This window comes from Lycorma delicatula, chromosome 1 (genome assembly GCF_047948215.1).
Source record: "Lycorma delicatula isolate Av1 chromosome 1, ASM4794821v1, whole genome shotgun sequence".
In the NCBI taxonomy this organism is placed as follows: Eukaryota; Metazoa; Arthropoda; class Insecta; order Hemiptera; family Fulgoridae; genus Lycorma; species Lycorma delicatula.
Window position 1 is genome coordinate 258,956,384 of NC_134455.1, and position 20,604 is coordinate 258,976,987.

The 20,604-nt window shown below is 31.5% G+C and overlaps 1 protein-coding gene across 1 annotated transcript in view; it reads right to left on the bottom strand.

Moving 5' to 3' along the window:
* LOC142330835 (uncharacterized) overlaps nucleotides 1–20,604 on the bottom strand; it is a 159,688-nt gene that overhangs the window by 17,252 nt on the left and 121,832 nt on the right. The window contains exons 10-12 of the mRNA XM_075376295.1: nucleotides 13,825–13,957; nucleotides 11,494–11,601; nucleotides 2,338–2,448 (exon numbers count right to left, since the gene is read on the bottom strand). Of these exons, the coding sequence (XP_075232410.1) occupies nucleotides 2,338–2,448; nucleotides 11,494–11,601; nucleotides 13,825–13,957 (352 nt within the window). The remainder of the gene's footprint in view (nucleotides 1–2,337; nucleotides 2,449–11,493; nucleotides 11,602–13,824; nucleotides 13,958–20,604) is intronic.

A 20,604-nucleotide genomic window follows, 5' to 3' on the forward strand; every position in this document is an offset into this window, starting at 1 on the left:
CTGTAGTTAATTACAATAATTTAATTAGTAAACGTTTTTACTACAACAGTATCATAATTAACAGCATTATATTCAAAGCTGATAGTAATAATTGTTTGGACATAAAGGCCTAAGGAATTGCAACAAGTTTGATATAGCTGCAGAATAAAAAACAAAATAATATTTTATATATTTACTAAATAATGAAACGATCAATAATACCTTAATACAGTCCTTAACCAGTTTCGTCTGCAGTTTAATGGAACTATCTGCTGTGATAGGCCAACAACCCTCGATTACTGAGCTTGACTCAATATTATTTCCACCGAAATTACCTTCTAATATTTATAATTAATTATAAATATTATTTATAATTTACTTTCAATGGCATCTTCTATTAACATATCTGTTTTCAGTAAGAATCCACTATCTCCTGAACCTTTGACACTGATCTTTTCCAGTCTTCTACAATAATTGATAAAATTGCATCTAGTGTAACGGCTCTTAGTTCTGTTAATGACATGTGGGACATATCCGGTCTGGAATTTTTTTTGACTAGGCAATCTAAGAAGTAATTCCTTTGGGTTCTGGTCGGTTAGTTTGACAATTTCTAAAAGTTCTTTTTTTGTTCGATCGGGGTTGTAATTAATTTTATTTTTTTTGGAGTCGTTCCTGAATGTCTTTTTTCAATGGATTGGATGATGGGGGTTTATTTTTTTGTTTATTATGGTAAGTTGTGTTATCTATGACCAAAATACAATTTTAAAAGCAATTTGACCGTATAATTAAATCATCTTGGGATAACTTGCTTTTCAATATATTTCAAAAAAATTTCATTGTTCATCTCTTTATGATAATCTTCTGTTTTACTCTTGGAATCATACATTAAAAATTACTGTCTATTTCCCACCTGCATGAGGTACAATTAAGCTGTCACTGTCACTAATATTAAAAAACACAACTGGTGTATTCTCATTTTGCCAGCACTTTTTTACCATATAATGTGTATTCACCCAAGTTTCAGATTAGTATACGACTGGTCTCTTTTGCTCAGAGGTTGCATGTTTTCTCAGATACCTAAGAAAAAATGCATGATTGTGATTACATCATCTTGTTCAGATAAAATCAGTCTTGTTTTTACACTTACTGAATTGAAAACCCATAGATTTAATCATTTTCCTTAGTGTTTCCCTACTAGAGGTAAAATTCAGTAACTTGTGACAAAAATTTCTTAATTTTCATTTAGTAGGTATTTCCTTATAGAATTCAAAATATTTAAGAAATTCTCTTCTAACACACCTGTCGAAATCATCAATTTCATGTATATTATTAGAATTATATTTATTTTTTCCTTTGGCATTTGAATTTGAGAACCACTAGCCTCTGTTTCATATTCAATTTCCTTGATGTCAATTACTGTAGACCAGCTTAAGTTTAGCATTCTATAAGCATGTTCTGTTCCTTTTACAAGAGGTACCAATAATCCATTTTTTCTTTGTCTATGAACTCAATAATGTTAAACACGAGACGATATGCTTGACTGCAAAGAGTTTTTCTGCATTCTCTTGACATCTTAACACGACTACTTTTAAGTAACAACTGTTGCAACTTTCAATGCAAAGTACAGAAATATTTGTTTTTATTAGCACACGTCTACAAATTATGTAATGCTTATAACTACACACTTATTTTAAACTTTTAACTCATAATTCTATGAATCGCGCGTATTTGTTCATCATGTTATCATTACTTACACCAAAACAAATGATATAAGAAATTTATACTTTATTTACTTGTATATACTTTTTTTAGTATGATATATTTTCATCATGTTTGTGTTTTAAAAATTATTAACTTGAAAACAATTGCTCTTATTACAAAATAGCAGGGCAAAAGATAAAATTAATTATTTGTACAAAAATAGCTGTAATTAAGCAGAAGAAAAACTGATATTTTATTATTAAACATTGAAATTAAAATGACATCAATTAATTCATTAATATAAATAAAGCCTAATAAATAATATAATGTTATATAACACTATCATGATATGTATAAGTGTCCATACACACAGACAATAATGTTTAAAACAGCAATCTTATCTCATGGCAAAAGTTGCAATTACTTTACTAGTACCACAGGAACGTGACCATACACAACAGCAGTTTGTACTTTCTAAATATGGATATTCCCTTGTTGACTAGTAAGTAAATATTTAGCAAATAAATATTTTGCATTTTCTGCAGAGAGGATCTTGTTTAATTTAATTTAATGTTTAATTACATTTTGGTAAATGAACTGTAAACTTTAAACACTGAAAAAAATTATCTGAAAATTAGACTGATAAAGAGTTGTTACCTGCTCCATTTTGTGTTGGCTTGGGGTCTCATACCACATTTTAAGTCCTTGCAGGAAATTTGTACTACTTCCATGCTCTGGCATTCAGTTTTTGAAAAGTTTAGATCTGACCTAGAATTAAAAACTAATTTCAATAAATTATTTTTACATAAACTTCACAAAATCTGTATTTGATTAATATAATAACTTATCAAAATGACACTTTTTATAATTACTACTTAAAAATGAACATGCTTTTATAAATGCAGTAGTGTTGTAACTGGATTGAAATGCAGTAGTTCTTTTATTTAACATGAAATTAGTGTTATTTGTGAGACAAAGATTTTATATTGTTATTTTAAGTGTGATCTGGAACTGGAGCAACTGATATTTTTCAGATCATATCTTTTTCCTTACAGTACCAAAGCGTAGCACAAAGGATTGTTTACAGTGTGGCCACTGGAGAGTTAACAGAGGCCTTTCAGTAGATCCACAGGCAGACCCTCTACCAGTAGCATCAAGGATGTTATCCTTAGCTCAACCATCAAGGTCCATGGGATCTTCAACATGGAGCTCCTTGTAGGGTTAGAACTATATCCACAGAACCAATATTCAGGTAAGAGAGAAGGAAAAATAAGGGTAGACATTGAGAACGAATGATCTACCTATCAGGTTAGATCTTGCCTAGAACCAGTCCTCTAAATTATTCATTGTTATCTATGGAAGTTATAGGTCAATAAAGTTGTACTTGCTCAGCCTTATGGTAACTCCGAAGAATGCTTTCATAAACACTATTTACTAAACTGAATTCTAGTAACTCTTGTAAGCACAAATGAAGTGCATTCTTGCTGAGTTTGAAGCTCAGTAACTAAGACAAATCATTCAGTTACAATGATATATTTTACACCACATTTTAGTGTGTGTAATTATGCATTGAAAAAAAAAAAAATTACTTCTTTTTATAGAAATTATATTGCTATTTGAAGAAGTTCCCTGTTTTTATTTTTATTTCAAGACCTTCAGTTTTCATTAAACAAACTTTGAAAAAATATTGTAGATTAAAATTTTGATGTATAAAAAAATAAATATCTTAGATGATTTTTTTTTTTAGTAAAGAATTTAATGCAATACTATGACCTAAATTTGTATAATTTCTATTTAAAAAAAATTGATTTTTGTATTCTTTCAAGTATTTTTGAAATGCAATTTTTCTTTTCTTTCATAATTCATTGGAACATTTTTTTTTATAAACTTTTGAAAAATGATAAGCCTTTTCTGGAAAAATATTTTAACAGTTTTAATTATAGCACTTTTAAGTACATATCTTAGTGAATAATTTAAGGCAGTATTCATACACTCTTATTGCCTTTGACTGAAAAAAAAATCGAAATAAATGGGAATATGCCGAGGTCAAACATAAACAATTGTGTTAAATTAACATTTCTCTTTCATTAGATCACAATTAATTGGGTAGAATTAATAATTTTCAAAATTTTGTAACTAATAAAAATATGAAAAAGGATTGGATGAATTTGTAGGAAATATTTATTGTATTTTGTGCATGATATATATTTATATTGAAGATGGTAATACTATAAATAAATAAATATATACATATATACGTATTTTAAAGACTACAAAAAGTTTAATTACAAAATATAAAGCAATTTTTGATTATGGTAATAAATTGAGGTATCACACTAGGTTATATCCATTTAAACCATTTTTCCTTAAATTTACCGGTCTTCCTAAAATACATAAGCACGGTAGCCCAATGCATCTATTAATTAACTTTTTGTCTGCACCTTGTTACTTTATTACCAAAATAATTGATAAGATACTTCGATCTGAAATTCATGTACCATATAAGTATAATATTAAATATGGGTATGATTTGGTTACCAAATTAAAAAGTTTAATGAAAATATTAGAATGATAATTTATGAAATAACCAATATGTACCCTAATAAAATACAGATCATACAATTTGTATAATAAAAAATAAATAAAAAAACAATAATGAGGACCCAAAATTTATTGATAATATTATTCCCATTATTGGAAATATGAGGCATATTCATAAAGTAAGGACTGTTTGGCCATTAAAAACGTTAACTCATGAGAAAAGGTTTTTACTTCTCTCTCCCTTTTGTCTTCTGTCATTTGACTGGTTTGATGCAGCTCTCCAAGATTCCCTATCTAGTGCTAGTCGTAGCAACGACTAGCACTAGATAGGGATATGCATCACTTGCTAGTGATGCATATCCCTATCTAGTGCTTTTTCTGAAACCAAATTGGTCTTCTCCTAACACTTCTTCCACTCTCCTCTCAATTCTTCTGTATAAAATTCTAGTTAAGATTGTTGATGCATGACTAGTTAAACTAACTGTTCTGTATTCTTCACATTTATCTGCTCTTGCTTTCTTTGGTATCATGACTATAACACTTTTTTTGAAGTCTGACGGAACTTCTCCTTTTTCATAAATATTACACACCAGTTTGTATAATCTATCAATTGCTTTTTCACCTGCACTGCACAGTAATTCTACAGGTATTCCATCTATTCCAGGAGCCTTTCTGCCATTCAAATCTTTTAATGCTCTCTTAAATTCAGATCTCAGTATTGTTTCTCCCTTTTCATCCTCTTCAACTTCCTCTTCTTCCTCTATAACACCATTTTCTAATTCATTTCCTCCGTATAACTCTTCAATATATTCCACTCACCTATCGACTTTACCTTTCGTATTATAAATCAGTGTACCATCTTTGTTTAACACATTATTGGATTTTAATTTATGTACCCCAAAATTTTCCTTAACTTTCCTGTATGCTCTGTCTATTTTACCAATGTTCATTTCTCTTTCCACTTCTGAACACTTTTCTTTAATCCACTCTTCTTTTGCTAGTTTGCCCTTCCTGTTTATAGTATTTCTTAATTGTCGATAGTTCCTTTTACTTTCTTCATCACTAGCATTCTTATATTTTCTACATTCATCCATCAGCTGCAATATATCGTCTGAATTAGGAATTTCCTTTCTAACATTCTCCCATTCATCTTTTATATTTTCTATCTTACTTTTTTGCTCAGACCTCTTGCGATGTCGTCCTCAAAAATCTTCTGTACCTCCTCTTCCTCAAGTTTCTCTAAATTCCATAGATTCATCTGACAACTTAGTTTTTAAACCCCAATCACATTTCATTATCACTAAATTATGGTTGCTATCAATCTCTGCTCCAGGGTAAGCTATACAGTCAACGAGTTGATTTCTCAATCTTTGCTTAAGTATGATATAATCTGTCTGATACTTTGCAGTATCACCTGGCCTTTTCCATGTGTATATTCTTCTATGACTTTTATACTGGGTGTTGGCAATTACTAAATTATACTTCGTGCAAAACTCTACAAATCAGTCCCCTCTTTCATTCCTTTTGCCCTGCCCATATTCACCACTATATTTCCTTCCTTGCCTTTTCCAATGCTTGCATTCTAATCTCCAGCTATTATTAAATCTTCATCTCCTTTTATGAACTTAGTTGCCTTGTCAATTTCTCATGGGTACCTCATCATCATCATGGACACTTGTAAGCGTATAGACGTTAACAATTGTCGGTTTAGGTTTTGATTTTAACCTTATTACAATGATTCTATCGCTATGCATTTTGAAATACTCTACTCTCTTCCCTATCTTCTAGTTCATTATGAAACCTACTCCTGCCTGCCTATTATTTGAAGCTGAGTTAATTATTCTAAAATCTCCTGACCAAAAGTCGTTTTCCTCTTCCCACTGAACCTCACTAATTCCTACTACATCTACATTTATTCTATCCATTTCCGTCGTTAAATTTTCTAACCTACCAACCTTGTTTAAACTTCTAACATTCCATGCTCCGACTTGTAGAATGTTATTTTTTCATTTTCTAGTGATCCTAGAGATACCTCTCTGATATGGGTGCACCTTCGGTCCAGCTACTCTGTATCACTGAGCACTCAAGCCCCCTCACCATGGCAAGGTCTCATGATTCATAGAGGAAGGGTTTTTACTTATAGTTTTAATTTACTACATATCTACTTCACTTTTCCACATAATCGCCATTCAGTTCTAAGCACTTTTCATAACGCTGTACCAATTTCTTTTTACCCTTCTGCATAGAAGTTCGCCGCTTGGGAATTGAACCAATTGACAACAGAAGTCTTTAATTCCTCGTCGTTTTCAAACCGTTGTCCACCGAGCCACAAAAAATGCAAGAAGAGGAAGTAGTCGCTAGGTGCAAGGACTGGGCTATATGGAGAGTAATCAAAAAGTTCCCAACGAAAATCTTGAATCTTCTTGGTTTAGGCAGCGGTGTGTGGACGCCCCGTTGTCGTGAAGGAGGATTACGCAGGACGACAGTTTCCCGAGTCGTCGATTTTGGATCGCACATCTCAGTTTTGTGAGCGTTTCCGCAGTACACGTCAGCCGTAATTGTTGATCCACGTTCCATGAAATCAACCAAAATGACGTCCTTTTCGTCTCAAAAAAACGGTAGCCAACATTTTTCGACTCGAGTACGGAGATTGCATAAACTTTTTCGGTTTTGGGAAACTTGAATGGCGCCACTGCATTGACTATTGTTTCGATTCTGCGTTGGTGTAGGATATCCACGTATCGTCGCCCGTAAGAAGGCAGAATAACAGATTATCTAAATCTTGTCGATAGCGATCCAAAAACCCTCGTTCACTGCACATTCTTCGCTCTTTGTGTAGGTCTGAGCATTTTCGGTATCCATCTTGCACTCAGTATGTGATATCCGAGCTTTTCTGTGACAATCGTGTATCTACACGACCAAGCATATGGGTGAACATACCTCTATCTAGAGGTGCGTTCGCCCACATGCGGAAATTCATCGGCCAGAGCACTAATCGTCAATCGCCGATCACATCGCAGTTTTCGGTTCACTTGTTCAACGATTTCGTTGGTCTGAATACTGGTCCGCTCTTCGTCATGCACATTTGTGCGGTCATTTTTAAAGTCTCGAAACCATTGTCTAATCTTTCCTTCACTCATAACTGTAAGTCCAAACTCTAGGCACTACTCCCGATGAATTTCAGTAGCTGAAGATCCTTTTGCATACAAACATCGAATCACAGCGCGCACTTCACAACTGGCGGGAGAAACGATTGTCGCGGTCATTGCGATCTGCATTCACCGTCATGCAAACGACTATTTAATCCAAACAACAATTGCAGTGACTTCGTAAATAGCCGGTAGTTGGCCCTGCATGCGTGAAACTGTGTCCAGACCCGCTAATATTTAAGTATAAACCGACGGCTCTTACTTTATGGATATGACTTGTATATGTCAACAGAACTATTTTGAATTTAATAATATATATAATACACTAAAGAATACTTTACCGATGGGATTTCCATTATCGGCCGTTATGTCCGAAATTAATTTGGAAGAATTTGAGAATAAAATAGTTTATGGTATTACTCACATACACAAAATTCTGTTATGGGTTTGATATGTTTATGACATTTTGGTAATCTTTAACCTTGTTATAAATGATGAACATCTTATAATATTGAAAAAACATAATTCTTATCATGATAATTTAAAATTTACGTTTGAAACAGACAAATGCAGACTATAAAGGTTTTTAGATATTGAAATCAATAGAAATAATAATATTATAACAGTATATAGAAAACCTACGGCAAGTAAAATAACTATTAACAAAGGATCAAATCATCCTTGGTCACACAAAATTAATATATTCACAAACATTACACACAGGACAATAGGGAAATATTAGATGTAGAAGTAAATATTATAGAAAGTATTGCAAAAAAATGGATTATAACACTTTATTAATTGATAATATTTATAGAAAACAAAAATTAAAATCCACTAATGTTACAACATTGAAATCTATAAATAATGCACACAACATTGACAATGTCTTTATAAAATACTCTTACACTAATAATAATATTTAAAATGTAATGTTTATAATGATGAGAAATATTAACCAGCATATAAGCTAAACAATTATATAATAATACATTTAAAAGACCATAATGATATTTATGTTTAAGTGGCATCTATAAAATATATGTAATGACTGATAAAATTTATATTGGGAAAGCTAATAGATTATTTAGATCAAGATTTCCGGTACATTTCAGATATTATAAAAACAATAAAATTGAATTTTCTAATGTTGCTGACCAAATAATGAATAAACATTCCATTACTGACTTAAAAACTAATTTGAAAATAATTGAAATCACAAAAGAAAATTATAATAATAAAAACTTGGACATTTTAGAAAAATACCATATATACAAATATAAACAGAAATTCAGTTTGATCAATCTGCAGACAGAGTTTGATAATGATTCTCTTATCAAAGCTGCTGTAGATAGTGTCGCTTTTGTCAGTGTCAGGTAGAATTTATATTATATTAATGCAGTGCTGTATTTAGTGGCTAGCTACAAACATGTTTAATAAGTTGAAGAATTTTGATTGTTTGACTGCATATATATATATATATATATATATATATATATATATATATATATATATATATATATATATATATATATTTAATGTGTAACAATAATTTAATGTGATTTTTAAGTTTTAAAAAATAAAAAAAATAAATTTTAACCAACAAATGAGGAAATTCTCGAAAACGCTATTGGTATATATAAATGAAAAAAAATAATAATACCAGGTCTGTAAATAAAGTAATGAGACTAGTCTTTTTGGCAGCCAAAGTGGCTACACTGTAAAGTTACTAGTAAACATATGGTTATATGAACTGCTGATTTATATTAGGTATTAACATTTTTAGTCTATCGTTTCCACGTGAGAGGTAAACAAACTTACCGTGAAACGAGTTTTTGTTGTGCGTTACAAAAATGAGTGATACTGATTATGAACACCGTTGTGCAATAAAGTTTTGTGTTAAAATCGGTGAGAATGCTACTGAAATTTTATCAAAGTTTAAAAGGGCATACGAAGATGACGCTCTGTCAGGAGCCCAAGTTTTTAGGTGGTTTAAAGCATTTTCAGATGGCCAGGAATCAGTTGCGGACGATCCACGCTCTGGAAGATCGTTAACGTCAGAAAGTGACGACAATGTTGAGCGAATTAGAGACTTAATAAGGTACGACCAGCGATTAACTGTCAATTATACCACAGTCCATCAAATTTTGACAAACAAATTGTACATGAAAAAATTTGTGCAAAATTGGTCCCAAAAACCTATTACTGAACAGAAAAATAACAGGGTGGAAGTGTCCTGCGATCTTCTGGAGCAAATTGAAACTGATCCTTATTTTATAAAAAATTTTATATTTGTGATGAATCGTGATATTTGAGTACAACCCAGAAACAAAACGCCAGAGCAAGGAGTGCCACATTTCACTCACCACATCCCAAAAAAGCAAAAATGAGCAAATCAAATCCATGCTAATTTGTTTCTTCGATATTAATGGCATTGTCCATAAGGATGGCTACAGGACAGACTGTAAATCAATATGTTTACCGAGAAATTCTTGAAAGACTGCAGAAAACAGTTGTTCACGTGAGACCATCCATCAAAGACAACTGGATACTGCAACATGACAATGCACCTTGTCACACTGCACTCTCGATTAATGAGTTTTTGGCAAAGAAAAACATTCCTGTAGTTTCTCAACCACCTCATTCACCTGACTTGAGTCCCTGCAACATTTTCCTGTTCCCGAATTAAAAAAAAACACCATTTTGGAATAGTAGAAAATATTTTTAAAAAAATATAACCGACCATCTGAAGGATATTCCTGTTTCTGAGCTCTATCACTGCTATGAAGAGTGAGAAAACCATTTGAAGCATTGCGTATCTTCCCAAGGGAACTATTTTGAAGGAGTCCATGTATAATTGTATTGTAAATAAAAAGTTTTTCTGAAGTAGTCTCATTACTTTATTTACAGACCTTGTAAGGTAAGGTAAGAAATCTTATTTGATTCTGTACTGTAGTGGATTGCGCTGAATTTTGTTTTTGCTTTTAATCAATTAGTACAGAGGAAGATGCGGACAATAAAAAATTCATGATTTTATTAGTTAATAATATATATATATATATATATATATATATATATATATATATATATATTTATTATTAACTAATATATAATAAGACATATTTTACTTAAAAGTATTATCTTTTTAAAATAAGAGATATTATCTGTTAAAAATATTAATCTCTTGGTTTAACCAATCAACTACACAAACTTATAAATTAAATTCACTACGTTTCACTTGGAATTCTCCTTACATACTTATTCAGTATTTAAAATATTATAAGTAAAAACATTAAAAAAATTATAATAAAATAAAAAATAAATATGATTTTTCTGATATCTATAAAATAAAATGCTATAATTGTGAAAAAATATATATTGGAAAAACAGGTCTTTTAAGGATAGATTTAATGAACATTTTAGATCATTTAAAAATAAAAGAAATAGTTTTTTCAAATGTAGCTGACCATTTAATTAATAACTGAAAAAAACGTAATAAACTGGTTTGGAAAATAATTTAAAAATAATTGAAAAAGTAAATAATAAAAAATTAGAAATTTTAGAAAAAAATTAAATATACAAATATAAACTTGAATTTAGTCCCATGAATCTGCGGACAGAATTTGTTGGGGACATTCTTATAATAATTATTTAAGTTGGTAATACGTTTGATAAGTTTTTAATGAAATTAAATAATTGATTACAGTGATGTACTAACATTATGTAAAGTAACATTGAAAGAAATATTAAATAATTTTAGTAAAAGAATTTTAACTTTAATTGCAATTGCAGTAGATATTTTTAAATTTTTTAATGTTTTTTTTGACTAAACAAATGCATGTTTTGTAAATGTTTAAATTTTTTTATATATTTTCCTCAATAACTAGTTATAAAAAAGTATTCAAGTGCAAAGATGTTACATAATAGTTATATGTCTAAATGGAAATAAAGACAAACCAGAAAACATTACTGAGGATGGGCTTATGTTTGAAAGCGTTATAATGCAAAGGAAATAAAGATAAGAATGTTTCTTTAATTTTGTACTTGGTGGATTGGCTGAAATTCAATATATATAAGATGTATAACTAGGATTTATCTTTCTAATAATAGTAATATTTGTTACCTGTCTAAAAACAAATTGTCATTTTGGAAATTAGTTAATTCAAAATATGATGGAGATGTTTGATTATAAGTTTCAATATCTTGCTTTTTTCTAATTTCTTCAAAGTCACTGAAAAAGATTAAAAAAAAATTACAACAAGCCACTATTGTGCTGTTGTTTATTGATTAAGGAAAAAATATTTTTTATCCTCAGCATTATTTTATTTGTATGAATGCTGCTTTATATATATGAATGCATTCATCAGAAATTACATGTATTGAGTTAAGATTTATAATTACTACTTGCTTTTAGATTCCCATTATTTATTTTGATAATACATGTAAAACATCCTTTAAGTTTGTTTATTTGCATATTTTTATTCTCAACAGATTAACAGTTTATTTTGCTGCTTAAATTTTGAAAAAAGATTAAACAAGGTACTTAAAAATTTGATGAAATTTAATATGAAAGAGATTTTATTAATATGATCATTATTCTTCAGACTAGTTTGACTATTCAATGCTATCATGATCTCTATTCAAATCTTAGTCATTCTAAAGGAGTGTCGTTATCTAAGAGTTTTTTCCACAAGGGTTTTTTATCCTTTAAGCAAACAACCTTTTGCATTGTCTGTAGCTTTAACAGAATTTAAACCAAAAACATTAAGTTTTGTAACTTCAACATATACTAATGAATATTACTCTGGTTGATTCATGTAAGAGTAAATAAAGTAGAAAAATACTGTTTTGCTGTTGAGGTAATAAAGTACTGAAACCTGAAGAAAAACGATATCTTAAAAATTTTGAAAAGAATAGGAAAGAGAGGATGTGTCTGAAAAAAAAGCTACAATATAGTGATTGTAGCTTTTATTAAATCCATGTATGAAGTAGTAATGAAAAAAAAATTAGGTTTAAAATATAATATCAAAATCCAAACACAATAAGTTTGAGGGTATTAACTCTAAAATTTTCCATTAGGATTGTAGAATTTTTTTGGTAAAAGTAGATTACATTGTTTGAATGGCACAGTTAATGAAATATGCAGGTAAAGTCTGATAAGGTTTACAAAATCACTATCAGTGTTCAGTGAGTTCTCTCGCTGAATGCTGAGGCATCTCTGAAGATGTAAATAATATGTGGTATCAGTGATTGTATTTTAATTTTTGAGAAACCAATTTCTAACATATGGTTATTGAATCCTTATTACAAAATAAAATGCTGAATGTAGGAAGCATATCACATCATTTAAAAAATTAAATTAAAATTTAAAAATTGAACTGAAACATTCTATATATTAAACAAATTATTATTGATTAGATTTATGTTCTTTATTTATTCATTATAATGCATGTGATGTTAAAACAGATAAGAGAAAATATGCATCATTAATTTTTATGATTATACACTGTAGTGAAATGAATATAAAAGTAATTTTTGGAAGCATTGCCAGGCTATAATGCACTATACAAGCATATGAATATTGTATCGATGCCCGAAAACGAATGTAGAAATGAAGAAAGGTTAGACCAATGGAAAATGAAATAATCAAGCTAGATAAGCACATCTGAAATTTAATAAAATAAATATTTTATTGAGATGAGTTTATACTAAATTACCGTACCATTACAGTCAGTAAAGGGTAGGTTTACAGAATAGGGAAAGAGTAATTAATTGTTTCAACACTTGGCTGAAAGGAAACTACCAACTTGACTGTCACAAAATATAAAATTAATAAATAAAAGAGAGACATGATTGTAGCTTTTATTAATATCCATGTATGAAGTAGTAATGAAAAAAAAATTAGGTTTAAAATATAATATCAAAATCCAAACACAATAAGTTTGATGGTATTAACTCTAAAATATTGTGAACATATTTAGATACATGTTAAATGAGGATGCTGAAAATTCAGGTTTAATTAAAATTAATAGGTGTAATAAAAAATGATCAACATAATATGGCATTCCTCAGCAAATTTATTGTCTAACAAGAGAGTTGCTGCTGTCACTATCTGATTAGTAGTGGCATATCCATTTGAGAGGAATCCCCACAATGGTTATATCTGCATTTAAAGTAAGACTGTTACAACCTATGGAAGATAAACAGTTTTCCAAAGTTTGAAGATGAAGATACCTTGGATAAAATGACTGTAGAAAATCATACAAATGACATTCAAGAAGAACTTTCTGTTAATTTTCATTTCAGTGCATTTCACTGTATTCCACTTTTGGCTAAAACTCATGAAGAAACTTCAGCTTACTTGGAAATAATATTAGAAGTAAAACAACAATAATGTGATGGAATGAAAATTAAACTGGTGTTATAAAACATGTTTTTTATTAGTTTATATTACCTGTATGTCATTGTTTTACAAATTTCTTGCCCTACATCAGGTATTGTCCAGTTTGTTTTAAAATTTGTTGCATTTTTTAAGTTTTGAAGGCATAGTTTACCCCATTCTCCTTCTTTTCTAACCATCAAGTAACCTGGAAATTGGAAAAAAAACATGTTTTGATTAATGTGAATGAGTTAGCATTAATGAAAGTAGCTTTTAGTTTCATGTAAGTGAAAGATTAACAATATATCCTATAAGTTGTTAACCATTGTTATCCATTTATTCATGTGTTTGTCAAGGAATTTTCATTACAGCATTAGCCATATTATAATTTACAGTTATTTATATTGCTTAAAATAATAAAAATTTCTATTTATATTGAATGAAGTACCAAAAATCATGGATTAACATGAATTAACGAGGCCATACATCCATATTTTGGATATATGGTGAACAAGATGTGAAAGTATATTTGAATACTGCCTTTTCCACCTTAGCTGCTTTATATATATATTAGCTATAAAGTTGACATGAATGATTGCAGCAGAAATTATATTGCATTCTTCATTATCCTGAAACAACACATTACATATACAGATTTCATTTTTCTGGGGAAAATAATATAATGTAAATTTGAATATGAACTAAAGCACAGATATGATCCAATGAAAGAATTTAAATTGCAGGTTGAATAACATTTCAATATTTTAAAAAGATCTTGTGATTAAAAAAGATCTCACGTGATTTTGTTAACCAAAGTTGTAAAAATGCTTGTTTTTAGGTTTCCTCAATGAAGTTATACTAAAGCACACATAATTAATAAACACTTATTTAATTTTTATTGGAAAAATGCCATTTTTTATAGTATTTTCAATAACTGTTCCAATTTACCAATATGCTTTCTCAAAATATCACATCTGTTTATTTCCATTTCTGTAATTGTAGATATTGTTCATGAAATTATCATTTTCACATCTTTTCTTTCACAAACATCTCTAGTTGCTGAAGTAAAAGCTCTTTTAATACCTTATCTACTATAGCATATTATTTTAATGTGGTTCAGACATTTATTCTGTAGAGACCTAGTCATAAAGTTTACCTGAAGTTGTTCTGATTTTTTTTTCCACTGGTTAAGTTGGTGGAAAGGAGTAAAATTTAATAAAATAGTTAAATGCCAAATAATGATCAATTTATGAACTCTTAAACAAATACGAGGGTAAATCAAATATAAGCGGGATTTTTGTTCCAGAGCATCTACGGTTGGTAGGACTGAGCCTACCAACCGTACAAGCGCCATGCGCTTCTAGAATGCTTGGGTGGGGTCATTAGGAGTGGGGAGAGCCGGCCATCCATTCCACACTCCCAACCAATTCATCAATAAAACTCACGATGTCGGAGCAACAGGTGCACCCCTCCATTGTTTAACGCATAATTATAAAATTTCTTGCTCGTGAAGGAGTTCAAGTGATGGACATTTTCCGGAAATGACTGCATAGTTCAGGGTCCAAACATTGTCAAGAACTTGTGTGTTTGCCTGGTGTAAAGAGTTCAAGGAAGGACGAGAACGAGTGGAAAATCAGGAACACGATCGCCGTCCTCGGACTAGCATTATGACGAAAACATTTGCACAGTTTGAGGCATTCTTGAAGACGATTGACGGGTGAGAGTATCCGAAATTGCAGAACAGGTTGGAATAAGTTATGGGAGCTGTCAAGCGATCATCACAAACAACCTGCAGTTTCATAAAGTGTGTACCAATGGGTTCCTCGCCTTTTGACCACAGATCAGAAGTTGAGACGTTTGGAGGTCTGTCAGAGGCTTAACAGCAAGGTTTGCGAAAGAAGGAGATGCATTTTTGAGTCGGATCGCCACCTGCGATGAAACTTAGGTCCACCACTATACTCTCCAGTCGAAACAAGCCAGTGTGGAATGGCTGAAAAAAGGGGAAGCAACCCCAATGAAAGCCAAGACTTGACTGTCAGCTGATAAGGCTCTTTCAACCGTATTTTTCAACTGGCGCGGCATTTTGCTCATTGATTTTTTGCATGAGCGATGCACAATCAATGCTGCTTACTACTGTGAGCTGTTAAATGAGGTGAGAGTGCATATCGCTACAAAAGATGAGACCAACCTATTCCAGAGGCCATCCTCCTCCATGACAATGTCAGGCCCCATACTGCAGCTCTAACGGTCTCAAAACTAGAAGAAATTCACTGGACTCAACTTGATCATCCTCCCTACAGCCAGGACCTACTGTCCTGCGATTTTCATTTGTTTGGGCTACTTAAAGAAGCTTTAGGAGGGTAACGATTTGATGATGAGGAGGGCATGGAGGGATTTGGCGCAGTTGGTTTCTGATGCAACTAGCTTTATTCTATGAGGCTTCAATAACAAGTTTCCTTCTCGCTGGGAGAAATGTATTTCTAAAGCAGGAAACTATGTAGAAATATAAATTATATTTGCCTTTTATTTTTCAATAAATAATATTTTTTTAAAAATAAAATCCCATTTATATTTGATTTACACCCGCAGTAACAAGTTAAAAAAGTTAGTAGATCAAAAATGGATCTCATTTTAATTCATACTTGTTCAGTTTACAATGTACTGTATATGATGTTCATGAAAGAATATATATGGTAAAAATAGCCTTCTTATATTATACAAGTGCCATAATGGTTTGAGATGTAGATGATATTCTTATTAAAAATTCTGTGCAATAAAAATATAATAGCCACATTGGGTCATGACAGTTTGAGATCACTTTTAATTTTAAAACAGGCAAACAAAATGATTTTAATAAATTTTATTTTTGATCTTATACACAAGCACAGTGTTTGTAAGTATTGTTTCAAGAATTCTGGCGATGATCCCTCCACATTGAAATAAAGAAAAAACTTTATTGTCAATATATGTCTGGAAATTCTTAGTTTACTGACTATTAGTGGCGGCTCATGTATAGGCATTGTGGAACTGTAGCACTTCCTATTTCCACCGGATATTATCGATAACATTTAATATAATGAGTCTATTTTTCTTTAATTTTTTGTTTATACTTGTATGATATATAGTCCTTAAGCTTAAATTAGCGATCCCCCAGTTCATGAAAAAGATACAAAAATCTCTGTATAGAACTGTGCGCTTCACAGTTCCAGCAGCATGGTGTTTGGCTGTTGTGCGCATGCACTCATAGGAATCTGCACACGAGGCTGTGAGGAAGAGAGCACTGTTGCTCCTGCAGTGCCGACTCTGACATGCTGGTGGAAGGTAGTTTCTTTTTTACTCCGTGTGTGTTGTGCTTAAAAACTGTATGCTATATTCTTGAATGTGATAAAGTGTAGAATTAGATTGTTATCTTGCTTCCAGCTATTCTATTTGATTCATTTTTTTTGGTTCTTGTATTTTACAGTAAACTTTAACCTTTTATACATGTTTGTTTCCTTTTACACAATTTTAAAACAAAGGCCAAACATTTTTCTGGAGCAGTACCCCCAATAATTTAGCTACGAGCCGCCACTGCTGGCTATCCACCATTTTGTATTTTTAACTTAAAGATTTATTTCTCAGGAATGGTTAATCATATCGAGCTGAAATTTCATGTACTGCTAAGGTACCATTTTTCTTTAACGCTTTGTTTATACTTGTACAGTATATATTCCTTAAGCTTAAATTAGGCATCCCCAGTTCATGAAAAAGATACAAAAATCTTTGTATAGAACTATGCGTTTCACAGTTCCAGCGGCGTGGTGTTTGGCTGTTGTGCGCATGCGCTCATAGGAATCTGCACGTGAGGCTGTGAGGAAGCAAGCACTGTCAAGAGAGCAATGTAAATCGTTTAATTGTTAATATCTTTGCAACCGCTAGTTTATTTAAATGTTATGTTTTACAAATAACTATTAAGCATTTTATGATAAAGAAACTGACATCTTATTTATTCATATTTGTTAATAAATAACAAAGTTACGACCAAAATTCGTAAAGTGAGTCACTCACTTTACGATTAGAAAACCAGTTTTCATTTCCTCATGAATAAAATTAAGTAACTCGACACAATCTCAACCAGAATGCTTTTATCAATATTATCATGGAATAAATTATTATAATTTAATAATATTGAAAATATAATAGTAGAAGGAAGATTAAAGAAAAACAAACCAACATACTTGGCGTTTATAGACCTAGAAAAGGCAATCAATAACGTAGACTGGAATAAAATGTTCAGCATTTAAAAAAAATTAGGGTTCAAATACAGAGATAGAAGAACAATTGCTAACATGTACAGGAACCAAACAGCAACAGTAACAATTGAAGAACATAAGAAAGAAGCCGTAATAAGAAAGGGAGTCCGACAAGGATGTTCCATATCTCCGTTACTTTTTAATCTTTACATGGAACTAGCAGTTAATGATGTTAAAGAACAATTTAGATTCGAGTAACAGTACAAGGTGAAAAGATAAAGATGCTACGATTTGCTGATGATATAGTAATTCTAGCCGAGAGTAAAAAGGATTTAGAAGAAACAATGAACGGCATAGATGAAGTCCTACGCAACAACTATCGCATGAAAATAAACAAGAACAAAACAAAAGTAATGAAATGTAGTAGAAATAACAAAGATGGACCACTGAATGTGAAAATAGGAGGAGAAAAGATTATGGAGGTAGAACAATTTTGTTATTTGGGAAGTAGAATTACTAAAGATGGACGAAGCAGGAGCGATATAAAATGCCGAATAGCACAAGCTAAACGATCCTTCAGTAAGAAATATAATTTGTTTACATCAAAAATTAATTTAAATGTCAGGAAAAGATTTTTGAAAGTGTATGTTTGGAGTGTTGCTTTATATGGAAGTGAAACTTGGACAATCGGAGTATCTGAGAAGAAAAGATTAGAAGCTATTGAAATGTGGTGCTATAGGAGAATGTTAAAAATCAGATGGGTGGATAAAGTGACAAATGAAGAGGTATTGCGGCAAATAGATGAAGAAAGAAGCATTTGGAAAAATATAGTTAAAAGAAGAGACAGACTTATAGGCCACATACTAAGGCATCCTGGAATAGTCACTTTAATATTGGAAGGACAGGTAGAAGGGAAAAAATTTGTAGGCAGGCCACGTTTGGAATATGTAAAACAAATTGTTAGGGTTGTAGGATGTAGAGGGTATACTGAAATGAAACGACTAGCACTAGATAGGGAATCTTGGAGAGCTGCATGAAACCAGTCAAATGACTGAAGACAAAAAAAAAAAGAAAAAGAAAATATTATAATAATATATAATATTAATATTGAAAAATAATTTGCATTAAAACACATGCTTTAATTAACAAGTCATTGTTGCAAATGTAAATAAAAACTGATATCCTGTTTGTCTTTTGCTACTGACTGAGTGAATACATTGATCTGTGCTGTACAAGTTAATAATTAATTACATTTTTACCATTATCTTATTCACCATGGCAGGTAATGTGAATCAAATTTATACTCGCTTAAAAAGGCTGATCGCATTTAATATATGGTCTCGTACATTGCAACATCTTAAGGCGAGAATGCTAAATCAGCAACATTTTCCCAATAAAGTGTTATCTTCTCACCCAAAGATTTCATTCATTCAAAGATGGGTTAGAGAACAGGAAGCTTAATACCTGTTAAATGAGGTAAATCAGGATGACCATGTTTAACATTACACCTGAATTCGAGGAAGATATATTAGATGAAACATCTAACCCCCTGAAAAAAGTACTAGAGAGCTGGCCTTTGGAGTTCAATGTTTGTAATTCAGTTTCATAAAGTCTGTTTCATAAACAGTTTGGACGGTTTTGCATGAACAACAACTCCATCCCTATCACTATCAATGAGTATAACCTATTTTACTTACCTTCAGATTATACTCACTGTGTTTGGGTATGCCAATGGCTTATTCGAAAATGTAATTAGAGTTTGACAGTTAATGAAAAAACTCCTGGATGGATATATTTTGAATGAAGGCCGCCCTTTTGAACAGCTCTCGAGCAGGCTCCAAGTTTTGGGTCGGAGTCTGGTGTCTTGGATTTGGAAGATCTGGCAGTTGGTTTGTTGGTGGCTTTTCTCGATGCCGCTGAGTGTTCAATTCCTTGGAGTTCCGGTTGGAGAGGATTGCATCATAGTGGATCAGGTAACTGTTTGAATCTTGAACAACTGTTCATGGTGTCATGACGAGAGCTGTTTGTCGTTTGCGGAGAGCTTCTCAACGTGAAGGTGATCCAGAAAGATGGACAGTTCTTGTTGCTGAATACAGACATTTGTGATTTCATTACTTTCATAAAGTCCGGATTGCAAAATAGGACTCCTAGCATTCCTTTGTTCAAGAGCAGGGGAACAGGAATCCCTGGGGCGTACTATATAGGTCTTGGGACACAAACGATGAAAGGACGTTCTTCTGTCTGTTCTCTCGACCAGATTTGGTGTAATTTCAGATACTTCTGAAATTTTACACAAATTACTAGATTATTTACTGTCTGATGATAGTGAAGCTGGACAGACAATCATACTCCTTGTGATTAGTGTGGTAACGACCAGTCAGACGGAATATGTCCTGGGGATTTTCCTGGACATTTGCGGAGCATTTAATAATTTATGGTGGCCCTCTGCTCATTTACCAATTCCAAAAAGAGAATATCCTGTAAGTGAATTGCCAGTTATTCAAAGTTATTTTAGTCATCAGGATGTGCGCTTCGCGAGGGCAACCATGAAGTTGGCAAGACACTGTCTAAGGGTATCCCCAGAGCAGAGTGTTGGGTCCTTTATTGTTGGTGGTGGAGTTTG